A 26,035-nucleotide genomic window follows, 5' to 3' on the forward strand; every position below is an offset into this window, starting at 1 on the left:
CTTGATTTTTTTTTTCAATAAACTGTGATAACCTAATACTTATAACAGTACTATAAAGACTATAATGTTTTTCCCTCCTTATATAGGAGGCTGTGCAAATGCAAGTGTCAGAGTTCACAAATGCTGAAGCCAGGAATGTGCCTAAAACCAAGTATAAACCCACCCTAAATCCTAATGTTTTCCATCCTCCTCTCACAAACCTTCTTTTTCATCTTTTCAAGCCATTGTTACTCTGAATCTGAGATCTTCTCTTACAAAATTAAAATTTTTTACTGAAGTCCATATGATTGCAGAAAAAGGTTACAATAGTTTGAACAGAGCTGAAAACCAAAACAGTGAAATAGAAGAAAACATAACCACTGGAGAAACAAAATCAAAGAAAGTATAGAAGAATATTTCAATGGATCTAAGTCTTCCATTTGAAAGGGCTACCAACTACTAGGCAAGATTCTTGAAAATATTAATTGTTGACATTTCTCAAATCCAAAGATAAAAATAGAACCTACGAACTCTCAGCTTTTATAAAATAAAATCTATAAAATAAAACCATTAGACTGACTCATTTCTAATTTAGCACCAGAATTCTCATCTGCAACAATGAATAACGCAGTGTATATAGAATTATGAGAGAAAGGTTTATATATATAAATTAATAAGCCTAAAACTCTCCCAAAACTAAGAATAATATATGAAGACAACAATATTTTCAGATATAAAACTCTGAGACATTTTCCTAAAGAAGTTTTTCAGTTGAAACATAATGCATGGACAGAGGATTAAAGATGGCGGCATGAGAGGAGAGACAGAGGCTTCCTCTTAAAACTGGATATAATTAGAAAATTTAATTGGCGCAACTAATCCTGAGAGAGCAAAAGGAAAGAGGACAGCATCAGACTGCACACACCTGGAGAAAAGAGCAGACCACAGCGAATGGGGTAACGTACCAGAGCTGTGGCTCCAGGACCCGAGCCCTTCCCCTACCCCAGCTCACCGGCAGGAGGAAGAGAAATGGAGCAGGGAGGGAGTGGAAGGCTTGGGACTGCTGAATACCTGGCTCCGGAGATCTGCACTGGGAGCACAAACCTACATTTCATGGTGCTTTCATGAGACTCACATGACTACTGGGTTGGAAAGTTGAAACAGGCAGAGTTCCTGGGGAGACAGGGACATCCATATCTGGCTGCTCTGGGACAAAAACTTATACCTGTGTGACCGGCCCACTGGCTCAGGCAGTGGAGACAGGCACAGCCATCAGGAGGCAGGGAACAGCTCTTTCGTACACCCAGGCACCAGTACCGCTCCCCTGTGAACCCCGACATTGCTTCAGGGGCTCAGCAGCTTCAGAGAGAGCTTCTGGACACTAGAGGGCACCATATACAAACATGAAACGCCAAAGGAACCTTGTCCAGAGTAAAATTGTTAATACAACTCCCGAGAAAGATTTAAATGATATGGACTTCGTGACTCTTCCTGAACAGGAGTTCAAAATAAAAATCATCAACATCCTAATGGAGGAATGGAAAGACATCCAAGAACTCACAAATGAATTCAGGTCAGAGATGCATCGTTAAAGAACACGATGGAGGGTATTAAAAGCAGGTTGGATATGGTGGAGGAGACAATAAATGAAATAGAAACTAGAGAAGAGGAATACAAAGAAACTGAGGCACAGAGAGAAAAAAGGATCTCTAAAAATGAAAGAATATTGAGAGAACTGTGTGACCAATCCAAGTGGAACAATATTCGCATTATAGGGATACCAGAAGAAGAAGAGAGAGAGAAAGGGATAGAAAGTGTCTTAGAGGAGGTAGTTGCTAAAAACTTCCCCAATTTGGGGAAGGACATAGTCTGTCAGGCCATGGAGATCCACAGATCCCCCAACACAAGGGACCAAAGGAAGACAACAGCAAGACACATAGTAATTAAAATGGGAAAGATCAAGGATAAGGATAGACTGTTAAAAGCAGCCAGAGGCAGAAATAAGATCACATACAAAGGAAAGCCCATCAGACTAACATCAGACTTCTCAGCAGAAACCTTACAGGCCAGAAGGGAGTGGCATGATGTATTTAATGCCATGAAGCAGAAGGGCCTGGAACCAAGATTACTTTATCTGGCAAGATTATCATTTAAATTTGAAGGAGGGATTAAACAATTTCCAGATAAGCAAAAGCTGAGAGACTTTATCTCCCACAAACCATCTCTGCAGTCTATTTCGGAGGGACTGCTATAGATGGAAGTGTTCCTAGGGTTGGATAGCTGTCACCAGAGGTAGTAAAATCACGGTAGGGAGGGTGGAGCAGCTGATTGCGAGGCAAATGCAAAATTAAATTGACTATCCCCAAAGCCAATCAAGGAATAGACAAAAAGTACAGAATTTGATACCTAATATATAAAGAATGAAGGAGGAAGAAAAAGGAGGAGAAATAGAAAAGAACCTTTAGATTGTGTTTGTAACAGCATACTAAGTGAGTTATGTTACACTCTTAGATAGTAAGGAAAGTAATCTGGAACATTTGGTAACCACGAATCTAAAGCCTGAAATGGCAATAAGTACATACCTATCAATAATCCCCCTAAATGTAAATGGACTGAACGCACCAATCAAAAGACATAGAGTCACTGAATGGATAAAAAAACAAGACCCATCTATATGCTGCTTACAAGAGACTCACCTCAAACCAAAGACATGCACAGACTAAAAGTGAAGGGAAGGAAAAAGATATTTCATGCAAACAATAGGGAGAAAAAAGCAGGTGTTGCACTACTAGTATCAGACAAAATAGACTTCAAAACAAAGAAAGTAACAAAAGATAAAGAAGGACATTAAATAATGATAAAGGGCTCAGTCCAACAAAAGGATATAACCATTATAAATATATATGCACTCAACACAGGAGCACCAGCATATGTGAAACAAATACTAACAGAACTAAAGGAGGAAATAGACTGCAATGCATTCATTTTAGGAGACTTCAACACACCTTTCACTCCAAAGGACAGATCCACCAGACAGAAAATAAGTAAGGACATGGAGGAACTGAACAACACACTAGAACAGATGGACCTAATAGATATCTATAGAACTCTACAACCAAAACAACAGGATACACATTCTTCTCAAATGCACATGGAACATTCTCCAGAATAGACCTCGTACTAGGCCACAAAAAGAGCCTCAGTAAATTCAAAAAGATTGAAATCCTACCAACCAACTTTTCAGACCACTAAGGTATAAAACTAGAAATAAATTGTACCAAAAAAGCAAAAAGGCTCACAAACACGTGGAGGCTTAACAACACGCTTCTAAATAGTCAATGGCTCAACAACCAAATTAAAATGGAGATCCAGCAATATATGGAAATAAATGACAACAACAACACAAAGCCCCAACTTCTGTGGGACACAGCGAAAGCAGTCTTAAGAGGAAAGTATATAGCAATCCAGGCACATTTAAAGAAGGAAAAACAAACCCAAATGAATAGTCTAATGTCACAATTATCAAAATTGGAAAAAGAAGAACAAATGAGGCCTAAAGTCAGCAGAAGGAGGGACATAATAAAGATCAGAGAAGAAATAAACAAAACTGAGAAGAATAAAACAATAGCAAAAATCAATGAAACCAACAGCTGGTTCTTTGAGAAAATAAACAAAATAGATAAGCCTCTAGCCAAACTTATTAAGAGAAAAACAGAATCAACACACATCAACAGAATCAGAAATGAGAAAGGAAACATCATGACGGACCCAACAGAAATACAAAAAATTATTAGAGGCTACTATGAAAACCTATATGCTAAGAAGCTGGAAAACCTAGAAGAAATGGACAACTTCCTGGAAAAATACAACCTTCCAAAACTGACCAAGGAAGAAACACAAAATCTAAACAAACCATTTACCAGCAAAGAAATTGAAGCAGTAATCAAAAAAGTACCCAAGAAAAAAACACCTGAGCCAGATGGATTTACCTCAGAATTTTATCAGACATACAGAGAAGATATATACCCATTCTCCTTAAAGTTTTCCATAAAATAGAAGAGCAGGGAATACTCCCAAACTCATTCTATGAAGCCAACATCACCCTAATACCAAAACCAGGCAAAGACCCCACCAAAAAAGAAAATTACAGACCAATATCCCTGATGAACGTAGATGCAAAAATACTCAATAAAATATTAGCAAACCAAATTCAAAAACACATCAAAAGGATCGTACACCTTGACCAAGTGGGATTCATCCCAGGGATGCAAGGATGGTACAACATTCGAAAATCCATCAACATCATCCACCACATCAACAAAAAGAAAGACAAAAACCACATGATCATCTCCATAGATGCTGAAAAAGCATTCGATAAAATTCAACATCCATTCATGATAAAAACTCTCAACAAAATGGGTATAGAGGCCAAGTACCTGAACATAATTAAGGCCATATATGATAAACCCACAGCTAACATCATACTGAACAGCGAGAAGCTGAAAGCTTTTCCTCTGTGATCGGGAACAAGATAGGGATGCCCACTATCCCCACTGTTATTCAACATAGTACTGGAAGTCCTAGCCATGGCAATAAGAAAAAACAAAGAAATACAAGAAATCCAGATTGGTAAAGAAGAAGTTAAACTCACTATTTGCAGATGACATGATATTATACATAAAAAACCCTAAAGACTCCACTCCAAAACTACTAGAACTGATATCGGATATACAGTAAAGTTGCAGGATACAAAATTAACACACAGAAATCTGTGGCTTTCCTATACACTAACAATGAGCCAATAGAAAGAGAAATCAGGAAAACAATTCCATTCACAATTGCATCAAAAAGAATAAAATACCTAGGAATAAATCTAACCAAAGAAGTGAAAGACCTATACCCTGAAAACTATAAGACACTCTTAAGAGAAATTAAAGAGGACACTAACAAATGGAAACTCATCCCATACTCTTGGCTAGGAAGAATTAATATTGTCAAAATGGCCATCCTGCCCAAAGCAATATACAAATTTGATGCAATCCCTATCAAATTACCAACAACATTCTTCAACAAACTGGAACAAATAGTTCGAAAATTCATATGGAAACACCAAAGACCCCGAATAGCCAAAGCAATCCTGAGAAGGAAGAATAAAGTGGGGGGGATCTCACTCCCCAACTTCAAGCTCTACTACAAAGCCATAGTAATCAAGACAATTTGGTACTGGCACAAGAACAGACCCACAGACCAGTGGAACAGATTAGAGACTCCACACATTAACCCAAACATATATGGTCAGTTAATATTCGATAAAGGAGCCATGGACATACAATGGGGACACGACAGCCTCTTCAACAGATGGTGCTGGCAAAACTGGACAGCTACATGTAAGAGAATGAAACTGGATCACTGTCTAACCTCATACACAAAAGTAAATTCAAAATGGATCAAAGACCTGAATGTAAGTCATGAAACCATTAAACTCTTAGAAAAAAACATAGGCAAAAATCTCTTGGACATAAACATGAGTGACTTCTTCATAAATATATCTCCCTGGGCAAAAAAAACAAAAGCAAAAATGAACAAGTGGACTATATCAAGCTGAAAAGCTTCTGTACAGCAAAGGATACCATCAATAGAACAAAAAGGTACCCTACAGTATGGGAGAATATATTTGTAAATGACACATCCGATAAAGGCTTGACATCCAAAATATATAAAGAGCTCACGCACCTCAACAAACAAAAAGCAAATAATCCAATTAAAAAAATGGGCAGAGGAGCTGAATTTATCCAAAGAAGAAATTCAGATGGCCAACAGACACATGAAAAGATGCTCCACATCACTAGTTATCAGAGAAATGCAAATTAAAACCACAATGAGATATCACCTCACACCAGTAAGGATGGCTACCATTCAAAAGACAAACAACAACAAATGTTGGCAAGGTTGTGGAAAAAGGGGAACCCTCCTACACTGCTGGTGGGAATGTAAATTAGTTCAACCATTGTGGAAAGCAGTATGGAGGTTCCTCAAAATGCTCAAAATAGACTTACCATTTGACCCAGGAATTCCACTTCTAGGAATTTACCCTAAGAATGCAGCACTCCAGTTTGAAAAAGACATATGCAACCCTATGTTTATCGCAGCACTATTTGCAATAGCCAAGAAATGGAAGCAACCTAAGTGTCCTTCAGTAGATGAATGGATAAAGAAGATGTGGTACATAATATTCCATTATTCAGCCATAAGAAGAAAACAAATCCTACCATTTGCAACAACATGGATGGAGCTAGAGGGTATTATGCTCATTGAAATAAGCCAAGCGGAGAAAGACAAATACCAAATGATTTCACTCATCTGTGGAGTATAAGAACAAAAGAAAAACTGAAGGAACAAAACAGCAGCAGAATCACAGAATCCAAGAATGTACTAACAGTTACCAAAGGGAAAGAGACTGGGGAGAATGGGACAGTAGGGAGGGATAAGGGTGGGGAAGAAGAAAGGGGGTATTGTGATTAGCATGTATAATGTGGGGGTGGGGGGAAAGGGGAGGGCTTTGCAACACAGAGAAGACAAGTAGTGATTCTACAACATCTTACTATGCTAAAAGACAGTGACTGTAATGGGGTTTGTGGGGGGGACTTGGGGTAGGGCAGAGCCTTGTAAACATAATGTTCTTCATGTAATTGTAGATTAATGATAACAAAATTAAAAAAAAAAAACATAATGCATGATGATCACCCAACTTTGTAAATATACTGAAGACCACTCAGTTGTAGACTTTTAAAGGATGATTTTATAATATGTGAATTATATCTCTATAAAGCTACTATTTTTTTTTAAGATAAAGCATAAGAAAGAATTGAAAAAATAGAAATAGACGACAACTTCGGTAAGAATGAATGCCAGAGGAACTTACAACCAAGCTTTCAAGATTTTTTAAATGTGACTGTAAATATTAATGCAATTGTTAAGAGAGGATTTGGGGGGGGAAAGTGTGAAAGAGAACAAAAAACAATCTGCAGCTAAAGTTCCAGGTAGTTTTAGCAAATTTAGTGGGAAGGTTTACAGGGGAAAGAAAACAAAGTTAAGAGCTAATCTGAGATTAAATACTTATGACATGTATAACAGACAGACGGTTAATATCCATAGAACAAGAAAAGTAACAAAATAAGCAAATCATATAATAGAAAAAGAAGCAGAGAATATACATATGCAAATCGCAGAATAATCAGATTCATAATATCCAATGTTGATGAGTGAATGGAGAAAAAAGCATTTTCATGTTGAGCATACTATTGGTTGAGCCTTTATGGAAAGCAGGTTGTCAGTATCCATAAATATTTTTAATACACATACCCTCTTCCCCATAAATTCCACTTCTAAAAATTCATCATATAGAAATAACCTTACATACACCCAAAAGAAAATATTACATCACATTTGTTATCTTAAAAAATGGAAGGAAAAACATGTTTGTCAAAGAGAAACAGTTAAAATGTGATACACCCATATTGTAGAATACTCTATAAACAAAAATACAAATAGCTAAGGAAAGAAGTCCACTACCTATACAGTGGGAAAATGCAAATCTTAGAACAATATATGTATGAATAGGATATCAGTTTTAAAACACTTGGAGTGTATGCACTAATAAATACTTTTTTGCAGGTCTAGAAATGGGGCTCCAATTTCACTGGAATTAGTTGATCCCTGATTGCATGTGTCTGTTTATAATTTCAGATCACCTTTCCCTTTTCTGTATTACAGAGGGAACCATGAGCAAGATCGGAAGAGTCTCTAAGACACCCTACCAGCCCGGAGCCTTTCCATCACTGTCACCTCCTACTTTTCATCAGGGCCTAATAATAAAGCCATTTTTTTTTCTAAAAAAGATAAGATGATAAACAGGAAAAGTTTTACCACTTACTACTTTCACCAACTGCAAGTTTCACTGTGAGTTTAAAAAAAAAAAGTACGCATTTTTTTAATTAGCAAAAAAAAGGGAAAAAGGGATTTATAATTTCAAGGATTTACAATTCTTGCTGAACACAGAGGATTAAACCTTATCTTCTAGATAGATAGTATGAGCAGAAATTTAAGTAAACATTGAAATAAACACAATGTCTTTTATTTAGAGAACTTGTCTTCAATCACAGTTTAGCTCAGGGTAAAAACATGTTAATTTGAGAAAACAGACTTCTGAGGAACACTTTCAACAACTGGAATTAGCTCTTAGACAAGCAGGCTGTCTACATTTGAGGTACAAAGAAACAGAGAAGATATTTAAGAAATCAAAGTGAAGATCTTAATCAGGAGAGGTAATCAGATATTATGACTAACTTATTCATAGAATAATGTGTTCAGGGGATATCATTACCAAAAAAAGACATATCTAGCTACCTACTAGATACTCCCATTTCAGTATTATGCCTCAATTCCCAGACAGAACTGTCCTCAAATTCAGCACATCAAAACCAAACTCATGCTCTTCCCACATACCTGGTCTTCTAATGTTCTCTATCTACTTATTAAGCAAGCTAGCCATCAAGGACTCACCTTTGACATATCCCTTTCAATCATCCTCAAATTCAGTCCACCTCAAATACTCCACACCCTAAATAGTTCACAAATCCACATATTCCCCTCCATCTCTGGTGCAATCAACTATCATCCCTCACCTGAACTACAGCAACAGCCACCTAAACTCACCTCCCTGTATCCTCTGACTACCCAGACCCAATGCTTTTCACATATGTTCATATTGCAGCCAGAATGGTCTTTTTGAAACCATGGATACCTACCAGATAAAAAACATCAGTAGGTTCCCTTTCACTCACAGTGAAGATCTAAATTCTAAGACGAGCCATCACAGCCTACATTTGCTGGCTCCTATGCACCTTCCCAGCTTCATCTCTGTGCATATGGCTACAGAGGTGACCTCTGAAGGTAATTTCTAGTCCTATAATTACATTATTTTACATATGCACATTGAAATTATATCTGAACAGTATCTGATAACATTATTCAAATTTGGTATTTAGTTTATTATTAAGTAACTAATATGATGGCACTATTACTTGTGGATACAGGGATTATACAGTTAGCAAATGAGAGAATTGTAAATACTTGGGAAGTATGAGGAGATATGAGGGAAAATAAAATTCATATAATACCCTTTATATTATCAAGCAATCAAATAACCCCATTGGGGTAAGGGTGGCAGGTGTTTTTTGTTGGAGTTTTTTTTAATAATACATCTTAATCCATGTACTTGCAACATTAAAACCAACTTAAGACTTCTGATAGAATAAGTAAAGTAAAAGATAAATACTCAGCATAGTAAATAGAGATTTAACTATTGTATTGCAGACTGCCCACCATGTAGCTAAATTCTCCACGCTGCACACTAACTCTGAAAAGAATCAGGAATATTAGATGGTTCCTATGACTTAAGATGAGGGCAGCTGCAAGAAATCCCTTTGGAAGATGCTATTTTCTTTCACTTCCTTCCCTCTGAATTCACTTGTTATATATGATAACCATGAAATAGCAGTTGGACTTTTGAAACTTACCTTTCTCTCTCTCTCCCTTTCTTTCTCCCTCTCTCAAGCTGCTTCTAAAGAGTGGGTCCAAAGCAGACTCAAAAATAGTGGAAAGATTTTTTTAAAGTCTCAAAAAATGATTTTTAAAAAAAGAGGAAAAAGGATGAAGATATGTCAGTTATGTTAAATGCATGAGCTCATTATAATCCTTTATATGAGAAAACCTAATTAGTCAACACTGAAGGAAGTTGGAAAAAAAATAAGTATTTTAAAATTTAGCAAATAAAATAATCAAGTTTATATCCTGCTTTTCCTATAGAAACTGTACTTCTGGGTAACCAAACAGTATTGGGGGAGATTCTCTTCATAGCAGTATTTCAGGGAATAAGTGAAGAAAAAAATGATAAAAATTAGAATGTCACCATTTTGAAATTCCTAATAGATTAATGGATCTAACCACTGAGAATCAACAGCTAACATCACCAAAAAGAAAAACATCAGATATTATGTCCCTCCTGATGAAAGAACACATTGAAGAAGTCTTCCCTCCCCAACAATCCACCCGTAACAACAAAAACTAAACCTAAGTCTTACCAAACTTCTAGAGCAAACTTTCAACTTACAGGAAATACAGAGAAATAAGTTAAAGCACCCCATGGGGATGGAATCAGCAAAATCCATACCATGGAATCACTGCAAACAACCAAGTTTCTTCAACAAGCTGTAAGAGGAACAATAGAAAGAAAGACAGAGACAGAGAGAGAGACATGGATAGATGTGAGGGGGAGATGGTACAGAAGTAAAAGACCTAACAACCTGTTCTCATTTGGATAGCCAACAAATTATATAAAAAAAAGAAGTGTGTGCATGTGTGTGTGTATATATATACATATATATATATAAACACTGGACATTTAAAAAAGTATATGAACCCACTCACATATATACAGGTGTAGTAATGACATTACTGTTATGGTTTTCTAAAAGAGGTATAACTTAAAAATCTACAGAAGAAATTATTCAATGTCAGTGATATGCTCCAGAAGAATATGGATGGGCAGGATGGAAGTGGATGGGGTTATAGAAGTACTACAGGCCCTGGGTTAATGGTTGTTGGGCTGAGTAACAGGAACATGAGGGTTCATAACATTATTGTATTTATTTTTGAAATTTTCTCTGTAAGGTTTTTAAAATCATAGAAAGTGTTCTTCTTTGTAACATCTATTTTTTCCAAAATTGTTCTAGGTTATTTTTTTGTGTCACACTCCAAGCTAGTTTCCTTCCTTCACCTCCCTTCCTCAGGGCAACCAAGGTAGTGATCGTTTCTATCATTATTGTTATTTGGAGAGGCAACATGTAATTTCAAAAAAATATTCTAGAGGATGAGGATGATAGAAAACATGGTAGCGTCTTGTAAACCACAGTAAAAAAATTATGGCATCCTTGACAATGACTCTCCAGCCACTCAATGTCCCCTCCCTCTATCCCTGTCAAAGCAACACTGATCTAGTATCAGTCACTTACACTTAAACACAATTGTTTCAAAGCTAGAGATGAGCTGAGAGGCTGAGAGCAAAAGTCAGGGCTTTCCCACAAGTTTAAACCCAGTACAGAAGACTCCCTGTCAATAATGTTTGACTCTCCTCTTTGTTCTGGGAATTACCACTCCTTGCCCATTCAAAGTTACTGTATAAGAGATCCGAACACACATATGTTCACACAATGAAGACACAGCCTACAGAGGGCTAAACTGTGTCCTCCAAAAAAGATACATCTAAGTCCTAATCCCTGGTACCAATGAATGTGACTTTATTTGGATACAAGGTCTTTACAGATACAGTTACGATATTGCAAATGAGATGATCCTGGGTGGGCCTTAACCCAATGAGTGGTATCCTCAAAAGATAAAGGAGATTGCATTGCAAACATATGACAAGATAGAAGTCTTATATGATGCCTGAATTAAGTACAGCAGTTCCCCCCTTTTCTAAGGGGGATATGTTCAAAGAACCCCAGTGAATACCTGAAAACTGTCTACAGTTCTGAACCCTGTATATCCGATGTTTTCCTAAACATACAAACCTATGATGAAGTTTATACATTAGGCACAGTAAGATATTAACAATAAGTAAATAAAATAGAACAATTATAACAATATGCTATAATAAAAAAAAAGATAAAGGAGAGAGAGAGATTTGAGACACAGAGACACACAGACACACAGAGAAGGATGTCATGAAATGACAGAGGCAGAGATTGGAGACATGCAGCCACAAACCAAGGAATGCCAAGGTTTGCTGGCAACCACACGCAGCCAGGAGAAAGAAATGAAATGGATTCTCCCAGCCTCCAAAGGGAACAATCCCACTGACAGCTTGGATTTGGACTTGTGGCCTCCAGAATTGTGAAATAATAAATTTCTGTTGTTATAGCCACCAAGTTTGTTCTGGTCATTTGTTACAACGGCGCTAGAAAACAAATACATAGCCCCTGGCAAAGCTGACTGGTCCAAGAATGCACATCTCACACATATTGGTCCCTGAAAATGTGTAATTGTAGCTAAGAAATTCCAACTTCAGTCTGGTTGTCTCTTATACATAAAATTTTTTAACCCAGGAGCAGGTAGTGACCTATGGATTAGAAGCAGAAAGTCAACTGCAGCAAGAGAGAAGAAACATAAAGCCTGTGCCTGATTTGTTTCTGAGGCCCAGGCATCCCTATTCTTTTTTTTTTTTTTTTGGTATCATTAATCTACAATTACAGAAAGAACATTATGTTTACTAGGTTCTCCCCTTCACCAAGTCCCCCCCACATACCCCATTACAGTCACTGTCCATTAGCGTAGTAAGATGCTGTAAAATCAATACTTGTCTTCTCTGTGTTGCACAGCCCTCCCCATGTCAGGCATCCATATTCTTGAGTTGAATGGGATAAAAAATAAATAAAATAAAAATCACCCGTTTATACTCAAACTAGTGCAAGTGGGTTTCCATAAATTGTAGTCCAAAGAATGCTAACATACTCAGGAACCTGCTGCCAGAAGCCCAGCAGTGAACATCAGCTGGAAAAAGTCCTTCCTTGGGTAGGTGCCAGAATAAGCTGAATGGACTCAAGAACCCTCTGAAAGAGAGCAAAGGAAACCGCAGGCCTGAGCTACGAGCACAGTGGCAAGAGAATGCAAAAAGGACCCTTAATTTTCACTGGGCTTAACAGTCAAAACCCAGATCTTATCATGAGAGGGAGTGTGGGTCAATAATGATATTGAATATTCAAAAAAAGATACAGAAAACTTTTTTTGATCAAGCTGTACAAACTATACTAATTAAAACCACCCAAGAAAATTGCTTTTTACTAGGTAAACATAGCACAATTACTATTGTGCATATGAATAACACCTATCAGGTTTCCTTCGTAGAGGGTTTACTTCATTACAACATGAACCACTGCTCATGCATGCCTAGTCTCCTTTTGAAAAGATTACAAAAGGTTATTTGCTTTTGAAATATTTCAAATATGAGGTACAAGGAAGTACCCATACTAATTTTTTGACCAGGGATGAAAATAACAAGGGTTTGTGTTGAAGAGAATGACACAAATGTCCCAAAAGGGGGCATCCCTGGGTATCCTGGGAACAAATGGTACAGATGTAGCCAAGTTCCTTTTTAACTGGAAAAAATAATTAGTCATCCTTAAGCACAGTAAGTCGCCAGTAAATAAGAGAATGCTAAACACTAGATTAATGATCAAATCATCTTCTACATTTGTTATAAAATTATACAAAAAAAGACAAAAAGAGAGCCAGAAAGAGGAGGAGGAAATCAGAAAGACTCTGGGAACCCAAGCTTGAAAAAGTGACACAAAATAAGCCTTAAAAAAAAGAATCTAACATGTTTTGTTGCCCTGTCTAGCTTGGATTAATACTTAGTCCATAGGCACACACCTGATTATCTACATTTGCCCTCTTATAGCACTAAACTATGTTTTCTACCTCTATCTTGCATCTACCTACCACTTCAGCATTTTATTAAAAATAATAATAATAATAATAATAATAAGGAAGAAATGTGGGATTCACATATAAATCAAGTATAAAAATCAAACAAATATTCATATTTGACCTGATTGTTTATAGTCCATAATGCGTGATCAAAACCGAAAGTTTCTGTGATGACTGCCCTTGCACTGTTCACCATGTAAGAAGTTATTCACTATGCAAGAATTTGTTCACCATGTAAGAACTTGTTCGTTATGCTTCAGAAGATTGGAGACTGTTGAGAATTAGGCTTGGGGTTGATTAATGATTGTGCATTGAGTCCCCTATACAGAATTTATTGTTGTTAACAACCATTTGATCAATAAATATGAGAGATGCCCTTTCAAAAAAAAAAGATCAAACGAATAATAAAAAAAAAGAATCTAACAGATACAATGCTATTAAGGTTTTGCTTAGAAAGTTGCACAGACTCATTTGTTTTCTAAATACCAGAGAACAGCCTGACTTCTTCTGAAACATTTTCCATTATAAAAATAACATGTGTTTCAGGAGTTAGTTCTCTTGTATCACCTAGAAACATCTTAACTTAAACACATGACTCTTACAAAGGAAGATTTTGTGACAAACAAAGCCTCCAACCAGATCAACTGACTTAGAAAGAAATAGGGCAGAATGTCCCAGACGAGAAAAGTGGCTGGAATCACTTTTCTGGTTATGAGCTGCATGTTGAGAGAGATTCCGGGATTTTAGAGAAAGAAAAAGGATTGGAAAAAATTAAAGGAGAACATCTGGAAACAAGCTAAATGGCTACAAGGAATATTTAAAAGACAAGATGGGGAAATAGACATGGTCCAGCAACTCTAGCACTCTCAGATAAGGGCTAAATGAGCAATGATACCTAGGCAGATATTAACAAATGCTGACACTATCACAAATTTGTGAAAAATCTCTGACACTCCAGTTATAGATGAAAGCATGCTAAGATTGTCTTCCTTAAACCTCGGGGAAACCTCACAAAGCACCCTTCTTTGGTTCTACTTTTCCTTCCACATAAAATAAGGAGAAGGAAGCTAACTATATAGAAAAGCTTCAATAATAAAAGATATGATTACAATGTCTCCTCAGTTGCTAACCATTTCCTACCTGATAATAAAGCAATTAAGTTTCTCAAGGAACGGGATCATCAATAAAAATGAAGACGCTGAGAGACAAAAATTTCCTTATTAGATTACCCTAAATCTTTACTTCAAATAGTTCCCAGAATCATTTAAACCCAACTGGACCTTGATCAATCTGTAATCAAAGACTCGCTGAATCCAACAGCTTTAGACAGGACCGCTAAGGCATTTTTAATATCCTATGCAAGATTTCGTTAAAAAGCAGACTTTACGGATGTCAGAAAATACTGTTTACTCTCTCACACCTTAACATGCTTTATTTTCCCCAAATATATCAACTGGAGGTCCCTCCCTGTGTTTGAAAGCACAAAAGGCACACAAATCAAGTGTTAAGCTAGTTTATTTAGAGCATAACCGTCCTACCAAACAGGGTTTTAAAAGAAGGGGGGCAGGGGGCAATTGGGGAAGCAGATGAACTGAAATTACAGGCTGTCATGACATCTCAGTATAGAAAACTGAATACCTGGTTCCACAGGAGAGTACGGGTTTTTATTCACAATCCCGTTACTAAGCAACTGTAACAATGGCTGCATGAGCTTTCTAGAAGCCAGCGCAATAAAGAGCGGGGAGAAATCTAAGGAAAGAAAAACAGGCAAACTTCTTGTTTTAGGAATCTTATCTCAGGATAAATTTAATGTAAAAATAAAAATAAACAAAACTAAACACAATCTAAACTTAAAACAGACAATTCCTTAAAGGACAAGAAAAACACATGCTAGTATGTAATATTCACTTTAATTTTCAGTTTTTATTTCAAAACTCATATTTAACTGGTGATAATAACTTCCTTACTGTTTCCTTTGTGGTCCCCTTCTTTCCTTCACCCTCCGTAGGGAATAATTTTTTTTCCAATGTCCCTACTTATTAGAAGAACATTTTAGACCTCTTAAATCCATTTCTTTGTTTACAGAAACTATAAAAACTAGTTTACAATTGTTTCATGTTGCCTCAGCTTTGAACCAAGAACACTCTTAGACATCAAACTGTTCCTTTGAAGGAAACAGTGTCTCAAAAGAGCCAGGCACTTTCCCAGCCACTCCCTGAAGTTTAGACAACCAGAGCCTTGCAAATGTCAAGCCGTTTTCAGAGCTAGACTATACCATGCAGCCAGCTCTAGATCAGTTTCTCAAACGGGGGGTTGGAGTTGGAGCAGGGGCCCTTCCATATATGTTCCAAGGGAATTTTATAGATTAGATCTGCAAAGGGCCAAGGACAGGTTATAAGGCTAGAAGAGATGACCTCACTAGCTTTTCATTTCATCTTTCCTTACAGCTTTCAACATTTACTGCAATGCTGAGAAAGCTTCAGAAGCTATATTCTCTAAATATCGATCTATAGAAGGCTGCTTCTCTGTCTCTCGTTCATTTTCATATTCTCTCTCTCTTTCTCTCTCTTTCTGAAGTCTGCTAGGCTAGTAGGAAGGCAAAATGAAAAGACAATGTTTTAGGATTGTTGTTTCACATCAAACCTGAGTAATCAACATGTGGTTCTGTTCCCAGAAGATTCTAATATTTCTATTTTAAGAAGAGAAATCCAGAGACAAGTAGAAATTTAAATACTGGAAACTAGAGATCTAAAATGTCTCAACCAGGAAGCATAGAACAGTGACACAGTCATTCCTGCTTTTAGATCCCAAAGAAAAAGATGGTTTTCTATCTCAGAAGATTCTCTGAGCAGCATTTGGAGAAGGCTGTTTGGGTCTCCTGTTTTTAATTTCACTTCTCAAATTTGGTTCTCATTTGCTTTAAGACATAAGCAATGCAAAGGATAGTCTCTGTAATCACTACAAACCACAAAGCTCTGCTACTTGAAATAAAGCAAATAAAGAAAATTCTTCACAAATAATTACTAAACCTGGCAACAATAAAAAGGATTTATAAATAACACATTTCGTGATCAAATTGATTCAATAATTAAATTGGTTCACTTCTGTCTCCATTTCCCTGCGGTTAACAATTTAGACAACACTGAGCATTCTCAGATAAGAAACTTTTTAAAAAGAATTTTTTTCCAGGATCCTTCAGTCATTAAAATTCCTATATTTGCTCACTATACAACTCAAAGCTTTCTTCTATATCAAAACACCCTTTAAAACTAATGGTCACTTACTGTGTAAGATTACTCATTGCAGCATGACCTTGAACTGCAAATAAATGAAAACAATAGGGAATTGGTAAATTATAGCACATTAATACAGTGGAATATTATGCAGCTGGAAAAAAGGAAACACTTTATGTATGTTAAGAAATGATCCAACATATAGTTTTTTACTGAAAGCTGAAAAATAAAGAATAGTACATATAATGGGCTATTCTTTTTTCTTAAAAAAAAATATACACACATAAATTTTCAGTTATATGGACATTTAGCATCTTTAAAATATGATGACCTGGGAGGAGTTTTACCTCTGAAAAAAGAAACTGAGAAAGAAGACAGACACTTTACCATGTGAATATATTGCCTATTCAGAAAATACATTTTTAAATTTTTTAAAGTCTAAGGTTACTGATAAATCATAATATACAGATGATATGCTGATTCACTATTAGCAAAGCTTATGCTTTTCAGTTTACAATAGTGATGAGGGACTTATGCTAATGTATGAAGGATAGCCCACACCACAATTCTCTAATATGATCTTCTGGAATTAAATGTATAATCTAACCTGCTCGTCCATCACATAAACAGACATCCCCCTGGCCCCAGGGCTGCTGATAGTCTTACTTATGAATAAAACACAAAACTACCCAATGCAAGTAGACTTTATGTTTGTGCATTTTAAGGCATTTGAAAACTAGGGAGGAACAAACACCATTACCTGCATTTGAAAAACAAGGGGTAAGGCTAAATTTAGATAGTGTTGCCAAAGATTGGTCAACCAATAAATTACAAAAAGAGAGACACATTAAAACTTAACTTTTTAAAAACCTCCTCAAAACTAATTTTTAAAGGGTATAAAATAGGAACCTTCTAAAAGCATTTGGGTGTGTATGCACATATGTGGGCATGCACACAAAGAGAAAATGAGTAAGTTTTTAGCCATGATCAAATCCCTACTGATTCAGAAATATTTGGTCACCTACTAATTGTTGAAGAGTATGCTAGATAAGAAAATACAGATTAAACAAACAAATGAAAAAGTGAAAGAACAAGTAGCCCAACGGAGAAGGGAAAAGTATCTAGGCAGGGCAGGTGAAATCTGAGCTAAGCCTTAAAGGATGAAGAAGATGATGTCCGAAAGAGAAAGCAAGGAACATTCCATGCAAAGGCAGAGCACTGGCAGACTCAGGAGGAGGGGACAGCTGTACAGAGCAAGGTTCGTGGCAGGAAATGCAGGTTGAATGGAAGGCTGGGCTAGTTTGGGAAGGGTGTGTTTACCACAGCTAAGGGTTTGGACTTCTAACCACAGATAGCAGCATATAAAGAAAAATCAAGATTCTGAAAAGATACAAATTGATGATCTAAGATTTGTGAAGAAAGGCTAAAAGGCTAGAGGGCAAGCCCAGGAAGGCATCTTCCCCTGACTGACAGTTACAGCACCACCTCCACTGCAGGCAGAGAAAAGATGAACTATTCAGCTGTGATGGACTCCAACCAAGGGGAGTGAAGAACACAGGGAGAACAGCCACCCTGCAAGGAGGTGGCAGGGGACGGGGTAAGAGCAGGCAGAAGGAGGCAGAAGGCCAAATGATTTAAAGAAGGCAAATCTGAGGAGGTATGAATCAGGACCATTTTTTGAAGAAAGAGTGGCATCTCCTTCCCAGGAAACATTTTACAAGAGCTGCTCACTTCCACAGGATGGTTCCAATACAGTTGTGTTTGAGAAGCTCAGAATGGAATATGCCCCTTCTACACCTTGTGATTCCACTATCCTCGGTCTGTGAATGGAATAAATAGAGTCATACCAAACTATGTAACTATAAACTACTCAGCTGTTTTCTCCCTAAAAAGTAATGATAAATTTTTAAGCAGAGCCCCAAAACTAAAGTACAGCAAATGAGCACAAATTCCAAAATTGCAGAGTTTAAATTAGCATTTCTCTCCACATGAGAAACATCAACTGCATGACATTTTAAGAGGAAAAAAAACAACTGACAAGCAAGGTGAATGAATGTTGGCCCTTAGTGGCAAATCAGTGAATTCTTTTCTAAGAATTTAAATTGTTAACTGCTCGAACATGAAGGAGAGAGTACCTGGTTGATGGAATCAGGTTGAGTATCCCATTGAGAACATAGGTGAATTCAGCATGATCCTGAGCAACAAGTGCCACCAGACCCTCACAGCAGGCTGTTCGAACCACCACATTATCACTGCAACACTTCTCCCACAGCAAGTTCAAAGCAGGAGTCTGAAACCAAACCAGTGATTAAAAGACACTTCTGATGAGCAGCAAATGTAAACACACCCCAGCCATTCATCAAAGTGTAATCAGCCAGTAGGCTGGCTTTCCCATACAAAGATGGTGCTGTTGCCACACCATTTACAGAACAAACTAAAGTTGGTCTTCCTAGAGAGATAATAGATATGTTCTGATAGAGCAACTCTTTCTCTGGGTGTCTTAGCTGAAAAATAAGGCTGGCTACAGACAGAGGTATGACCTGAATGCAAGCAACGCAACAGAACTAACAGGAGATCAAAACTAAGACTTGGCTCTAGCATGGGGCTCTAATCAAGTCACTTAACCAGACACCAACAATATCAGCATGTCAAGTGGTCTAAGTTGAACACTAAATCATACCAATGCTTCAAGCCCTAAATGGCAATAACATTTTCATAAAATGGTCCTGCTCTCCAGCCAACCTCTAACACCTACATGCACCACAACAAGACCCAAAAATATCCCCATCCTCATTTTATGGTCCAATATGGATCTAGAGGGAAGAGAGAGAGGTAGGACATGTCATCAGCAAGTTACTGGTTCCATGGCTACCAACAAAAGCCTAGAAAAACTGTTTTGCTCAAGAAAGAGACTGTGACTTTTTCCCCCTCTCACTGTGAATCTGTCATCTTTGATAAAAAAGCACCAGAAGGGCACATAAGTAAAAAGAAGTTCTTTATTTGAAAAATCCTATAAAAGATAAACTCTAGCTTTCATAACTTTCTCACGACTTGTGACTACCCTGTCTCCCCCCAAAAAAGTACACACTAATAAAGCAGTATTTTAATGCACTGTAAGTTAAATCTGCTTAGTTACATGTGGTTTGTTTGTGTGTTTCAGTTTTGGGTTTTTTTTCTTAAAGAACCAATTATGAAACTATTTTTCCTTCCTCCTGATATAATTTATGGGGGAAATTTGGAGGAAAATAATTAAGATCCTCAGCTCCCATAGAATAACTAAAAGAATAAAAATTATTATGCCACTTACTCATTGTGCTGGTTCTCAGAGCCTTTTCAATTAACTGTCACTGATAGGAAAGAAAGATTTATATTCCATTTCTTTCATTAAGAAGGAAATTTTATTCATCTGTATGGATGAGGGTTCTAAATGTTATTACTCCATTACTAAGCCAGAAAAACAAAACAAAACAAAAATGAATAAAAAACTAGCCTCAGGTAATGCTCTGTCTTCATGGAAGTAAGCCTTCTTTTATTAAGAGGGAACATTTAGTTGCAGAGAGTTGACATTCAATAAATCCTGGTAGTTTAAGTAAAACCACTAGATCTTCTCAGAGCACATAATGTGATTATAGGAAGGATTAAGATCAGAGTTCTCAGAAAACCTAATTTATATGACTACATACAAATACCCGATAAATGCCAATTAGTGAAATATGCCCCTACACTTATTTCAACATGGCAGCATAAGCTGTAAAGAAATGAACTTGGAGCAGCTAATCAAAAGGAATATAAGAAAAAAGTAATCAATTTATTTCTGTTGTAAAAAAAAATATTATTCCATCACCTATCTTCTCCATAGAGTTTACCTTTGAGCACCTACTTAAGCAGAGTTTTCAAACAGCATATCAAAATATACAACACTGATCAACCAAAACCGAAGTGGTATAAATCTCAGTTAGCTGACATTGCTTCAACTCATGGCATTTACCTGCCCTGTGAGTGGAAGAAATCTTCCTCCACCTCCAACTATCAACACGTGAAATTTCCAACTTAGAACTCACATTTGGGGCTACCTAAAGCATGAGAAATCTCCTACACCCAAAGCCATTATGTTCACCTTCTCTAATAAATAAAAATATTCCCTGAGAGGTAACCCTATCAACCTTCTCTAAAGCATGCCTACTCACATTCCATCCATCCATTAGTAGTCATAAGAATACTCCCTTTAACCCCCTCTATATTTCATTCCTGGAGTCTGTTGTAACAAACTTAAGCATTTAAAAGGATTTGAAGGAAAATCATGGCAAACCAAAAAAAAATTTTTTCTGCAATGTTTTAAACTGTGGAAGAAACAAAGGAAATGCATATGTGGTCCAGCTGGTAGTAATATCTAAGTAGAACTAAAGGACAAAGTTATACACAGACCTGGTTTGTGGATTGGTGGATCTTTTCTGAAAGACCATTTTCCTTTAGGACTGCAGCAATAAGACGACCCACAGCCTAAAAAAAGAACAACAACAACAAAAATTAATGAATACATTCCTTCAGAAGATTTCTCCAAATAGGGCATTTGGAAGTAACTAATATCAATGATAGTTGATAGGAGGATGATTATACCACACCGTTTAACTAGTAATAAAATTCTCATTCATTGAGTGTGCATTATATAGAAAGCACTGAATTAAGACCATATACATAATTTCTTATCTTCATCACAACCCTCAAGACAAGCATTTTTATCCCAGTGTTTATCCCCAATAAGTAAACTATAGTTCATAGATGTCAAGATGCTAGATTTTCAGTTCAAATTGCTATCATTTAGATGATAACTTAAGGTTGTTTAATCCATTAAACCATGAGACAAATGAGAACTCTACATCATCTTTTTGCATCTAAATGAAATCCATTATGCTTCATCATGCCGATAATGATGATGGAGAAAACTCACCCCCATCTTTATGACTATGGTCCAAACAGATCTGAACCAATATGTCTCCCCTAACCTCAAACATTCTCCCTCCTGTAGTCTCTATGATTTAATATCTTTATTATTTCAGATGGGTTTTAGTCCTTTAATAAGCTTTCAGTCTCATAAATCTCAGAAGTTTTTCTATATTATGCTCTGGTCAAAAAGCCAAAAACAAAATCTAAGACTCTCATAGGAGTATTGATCACATAAATAGATAAATACCATTATTGCCTACCATTCACCTCCATTCTCCTAGTTCTTCAGCACTACCCAGCACTGCTGTCTTGGAGGTATAGGCTAGCAATAATGACAGCCATTCTGTATACAGGCTGGGGAAAAGTTTGCAACTGCACAATTGATCAGGCCTTGGGACCAATGCATGATATAGCTATGAACACCTGTAAGTCTTGCAAAATCTCCAGAAAAGCTCAAATAAAACACAGCACCCACTCCATTTCTTTCATGCTTCACACATTGGAAATGATTTAAGATGTCAATGCTTGATGGCTTGTTTTGCAATACAAGTCACTTATTTACATAAATATTAACTTTAGATCAATTCACTGTCCCTTACCTTCTGGTTAAAGGGATAACAAGAATTGAGGACCAGTGAACAGTTTTGGTTCCCATTTACAAAATATACCATATTTCATTGAATGTAATTGGCCACCACCTGCAAGATGGACCATTATCTTATGTACCACAAAGAAAAAAAAAAGACTGTCAATTAATCCATGTTATACAATACTCGTTATAATTTAGAATTTTTATTTTCTATTAATGAAAGTGTTCTTTATGACTCATTTAGAAAATCATGACTAAGTTCACAAATGTGCAGGCAATACCAAGTATATAATGACTGCTGCCATCAGTTATTAGATGCAACCCAATTTGAGAAATGTTAAAATGTGAAATATAAAAATGTAAATCAATGAAATGTGGTGCTAACACTGAACAGTGATTACAAAATAACAGTAAGAAGTAGTCACAGAGAACAGGCCACAGTTGCAAGAACCAAATAAAGCCAATATGAAACACAACAAGGACAAAAAGCTACCATTCACATTTAGAAAAGGACAGAAAGAAAAGAAGTTTAATGGTACACATCCCCCCCCAATACCCACCAGGTTCAATTTTTCTAATTTGCCTTTCAGTTTATCCTTTTAACAAAGCAGAGAATATAGCCAAAATTGATTTTAAAATACAAAAATCTAAGGATAAATCAACCTAAATTGCTAAAGTTTTCCTTAACAGAATAGCTTAAATAGACATCCTACACTAAACAATAGATATATACTTTTCTCTTAATTTAAAAGTAACACATATAGGCATTTCTTGATTATGTATGTTAATGAAGGGAAGCCGGACACAGAAACATAAAAATTGTGGATGGTATCCTCCACGCCTTCATCTTCTTCACAGTAAGGACCTGTGCTGCACAGGACATGACTCCAACCCAGTCAGGTAGAAGGGAATCTTGCATAAGGAGTGTTCTACTCCTCATGGAAGGGTTCCCCACTACCCAGCTAAGTCAATTCCCACAGCAGGCATCTCCGAAGTTAATAAGTCATAAGATACTGGATGTTGTAAAGTCTTCAGGCAGGCTTCTGCTGGTCTCTTAGCTTTGCTCTCACAAGAAAAGACAGTCAACTATTATGGTACTTGATAAGCCAGAATGCTTCTAGTTAGCTGAAGGTTACCAGAAAACCCTTTTTTGTTTTAACCCTAATAAATGAAAAGCTCTCTAAAATAATAAATGATCACAATCTCCTACCTAAGTTGACATATAGATCAATTTTTTAAATCTAGGATATTTTGCTTGCTGAATATCATTACTATAAAAATCTACAATTCTTAGTAGTTGTACAGGGATTAAAATATACCTTTTTAAATATTACTCTTTTATACCCTGTAGATGTATAACCATTTACTTCTGTTCCCAATAATTACAGGCTCAAAAAATATATATTCAGAGGCCTCCTGGTTAATCAAGGTTTATTATCTCTAAGAAGAAAAAGTGTGATAAGTAGAAGCTGAGATTGGTAAATTTCAAATACCTACTTTCCTATGTCAAATACAGATTTTCAAATTAACTCATAAAAAAGTTAACATATCTATATATGGAAGAATGAATATTAATGTTAAAAAAGGAAAGTTCAAATAACAATCCACCAAAAAGGTTCATCTGTTACCATGAACAAAAAATAATTAAATAAGTAAAATTACCTGTGATTGGATAAGAGAATTTGGAAATTCAAACCTTTTCCTGATATCATCCGACATGTCTGCTTCTTTCATGTATGTATGAAGATTCTGTAACCAAAACAAAAGAATATTTGTTATTCCGGAAAAGGAGTTCAAACCAATTATTCCTCAAATAACATGGAAGTAATTCATTCCAAAGACAACAACGGAAATAAAGCACAGGGCTCTGCAGAGTAATTACTGGCATGCCCTTCACTGTCAACAACCTCAGCCCTCAAATGCCATGACCAATAAATAAACTAAATATGTCCAACCGCTCTTGGTTTTCCCATTACAGCTAATCCTGAAACAGATAAATTCACACTATAGAAACCAAAAAAATCCAGGAGTTGAAGCCTAAATAACATGATTTTAAAAGTTCAGCCACATATGAAATAGAAACTGTTTTATGGATCAAAATCTCTAAGGGAGAAAGAATCAAACTTTCACAAAATTGTTTATATTACACGTCACTTTGGTACAGGCTTCATTTATGCACTAATCCAACTGCTAGTGACAAGTGTAAAGACTAGGTAAGCTTTTGTAAGGAAGTACAGAAATCACCTGGAAACTCACACATCAAAACAGATTGCCTGTCTCCTAAAAGAACGAGCAATTAGCTCCAACTTTTAATATTTCTACCACACCTCTTATTCCTAGTAGGCTCTCAAAAAAAAAAAAGCATGCAAAAAAGACGGAAGAAGGCAAGCTGATGAAGTGGAGGCAGAGAACTCATGAGAGCAATTTAAGGATCCCCTTTTATCTAGTTCCATACAGCACAGAACCCACCAAATTATACTACTTTGAAAAATAGGATGCTTTATCACCTTTTTATTACAATATAACTAAAAAAAAAATTATGTCAGCATAGTATTCTAGGTTACCTTATGAAAATAACAGGTGGCAAAACCAGCTTCCCTGATCACCGCGTGCTGAACCTGCAACTCGTTCTAACCACTTTCCTCCCCTTCTTTCAAAGCTAAACTCCCTGAATGGATATTTATCCGAGTTTTCTTCTTCAACATCTAGGTACAGGTTTATTCCCTTGCATTTGACATTTCATGGCACTATAACAATGTATTTAAATAATACAAACTCTGTCTCCTATCTAAACCTACTCGGTTTAAGCAGGTCAAAATTTCTTCAACTTCCCAGTTGTGTCAATCTCACCTTTCTTGGAATTTTCTTTTCTTTTGAATTTCATAAGACATCATAACAGAATTTCCCAAGGTGTGTTCCTGGGAAACCCAGAATAAAAAGCTCTCCACAAGGAGGCGGGGGCTTGAATGTTATAGGGACATATATTGGCATCTTGAAGATTCATTCACTCATTCAACAAATACTTGTTATGTGCCTATTGTATGTCAAGCATTATTCTAGGTACTTGGGCTATATGAGTGAACAAAATAGACAAACATTACTACACTCATGGGGCTTAAGTTTGTAGGAAGAGGCAGACAGTACATTAAAAAACAAGTTAGATGAAAAGTAGAATGGGGAAAAAAGTACAGCAGATAGAGGAAAGGGTATGAAAAATGTGGGGAGCACATACTTTATTTCAAATATGGTGGTCAGGGTAAGCCTCTCCTAGAAAGGATGACATTTGGGAGTTAGGCAGACAGATGCCAGGGGAATGTCACAGGCACAGGAAACAGGGAGCACAAAAACCCCAAGCTCACAAAGCACTTAAGGCCTGGTCTAGAAGACCAAAGACTGGAGTCAGGAGCAGAGTGGAGGAGGAAGCGAATGCTAAATTAGAGTCAATGAGAAGGCAGATCATAACAGGCTTTATAGGCCATCAGGAGGACTGATGTACTTGCCCTAAGTGAAAACAGTAAGATTTTAATAGAATCACTTGAGATGAGAAGCGATCAGATTCTGGTTATATTGTAAGGTATAGAGCCTATGTGGTTATCAATGGATTAGAGTAGGGCATAAAAGGGAAAAAGGGTTAAGGATGATGCCAAAGGTTTTGATCTGGGCAATTTTATTTTTAATCTCAATTCCTTTGGGCACTGTATATATTAAACAATTTATATACCACTTACCAAGGCATTTTTTAACT

The 26,035-nt window shown here is 36.6% G+C and overlaps 1 protein-coding gene across 7 annotated transcripts in view; it reads right to left on the bottom strand.

Moving 5' to 3' along the window:
- Positions 1-26,035, bottom strand: part of FOCAD (focadhesin) — a 347,741-nt gene that overhangs the window by 263,790 nt on the left and 57,916 nt on the right. For 6 of the 7 annotated variants that reach the window (XR_012127690.1, XR_012127692.1, XR_012127691.1 and 3 more), the window contains exons 2-4: positions 23,953-24,039; positions 21,183-21,257; positions 18,893-19,047 (exon numbers count right to left, since the gene is read on the bottom strand). Coding sequence is in view for 4 of the 7 variants with exons in the window: in XM_073228431.1 (XP_073084532.1) it covers positions 18,893-19,047; positions 21,183-21,257; positions 23,953-24,024 (302 nt within the window). In the remaining 3 variants the exon portion in view is untranslated. Of the gene's footprint in view, positions 1-16,808; positions 16,843-18,892; positions 19,048-21,182; positions 21,258-23,952; positions 24,040-26,035 lie in introns of all 7 variants that reach the window. The other variant, XM_073228433.1, reaches the window with a different exon arrangement.

The sequence above is a fragment of the Manis javanica genome, chromosome 2 (genome assembly GCF_040802235.1).
Source record: "Manis javanica isolate MJ-LG chromosome 2, MJ_LKY, whole genome shotgun sequence".
NCBI classification, from domain to species: domain Eukaryota; kingdom Metazoa; phylum Chordata; class Mammalia; order Pholidota; family Manidae; genus Manis; species Manis javanica.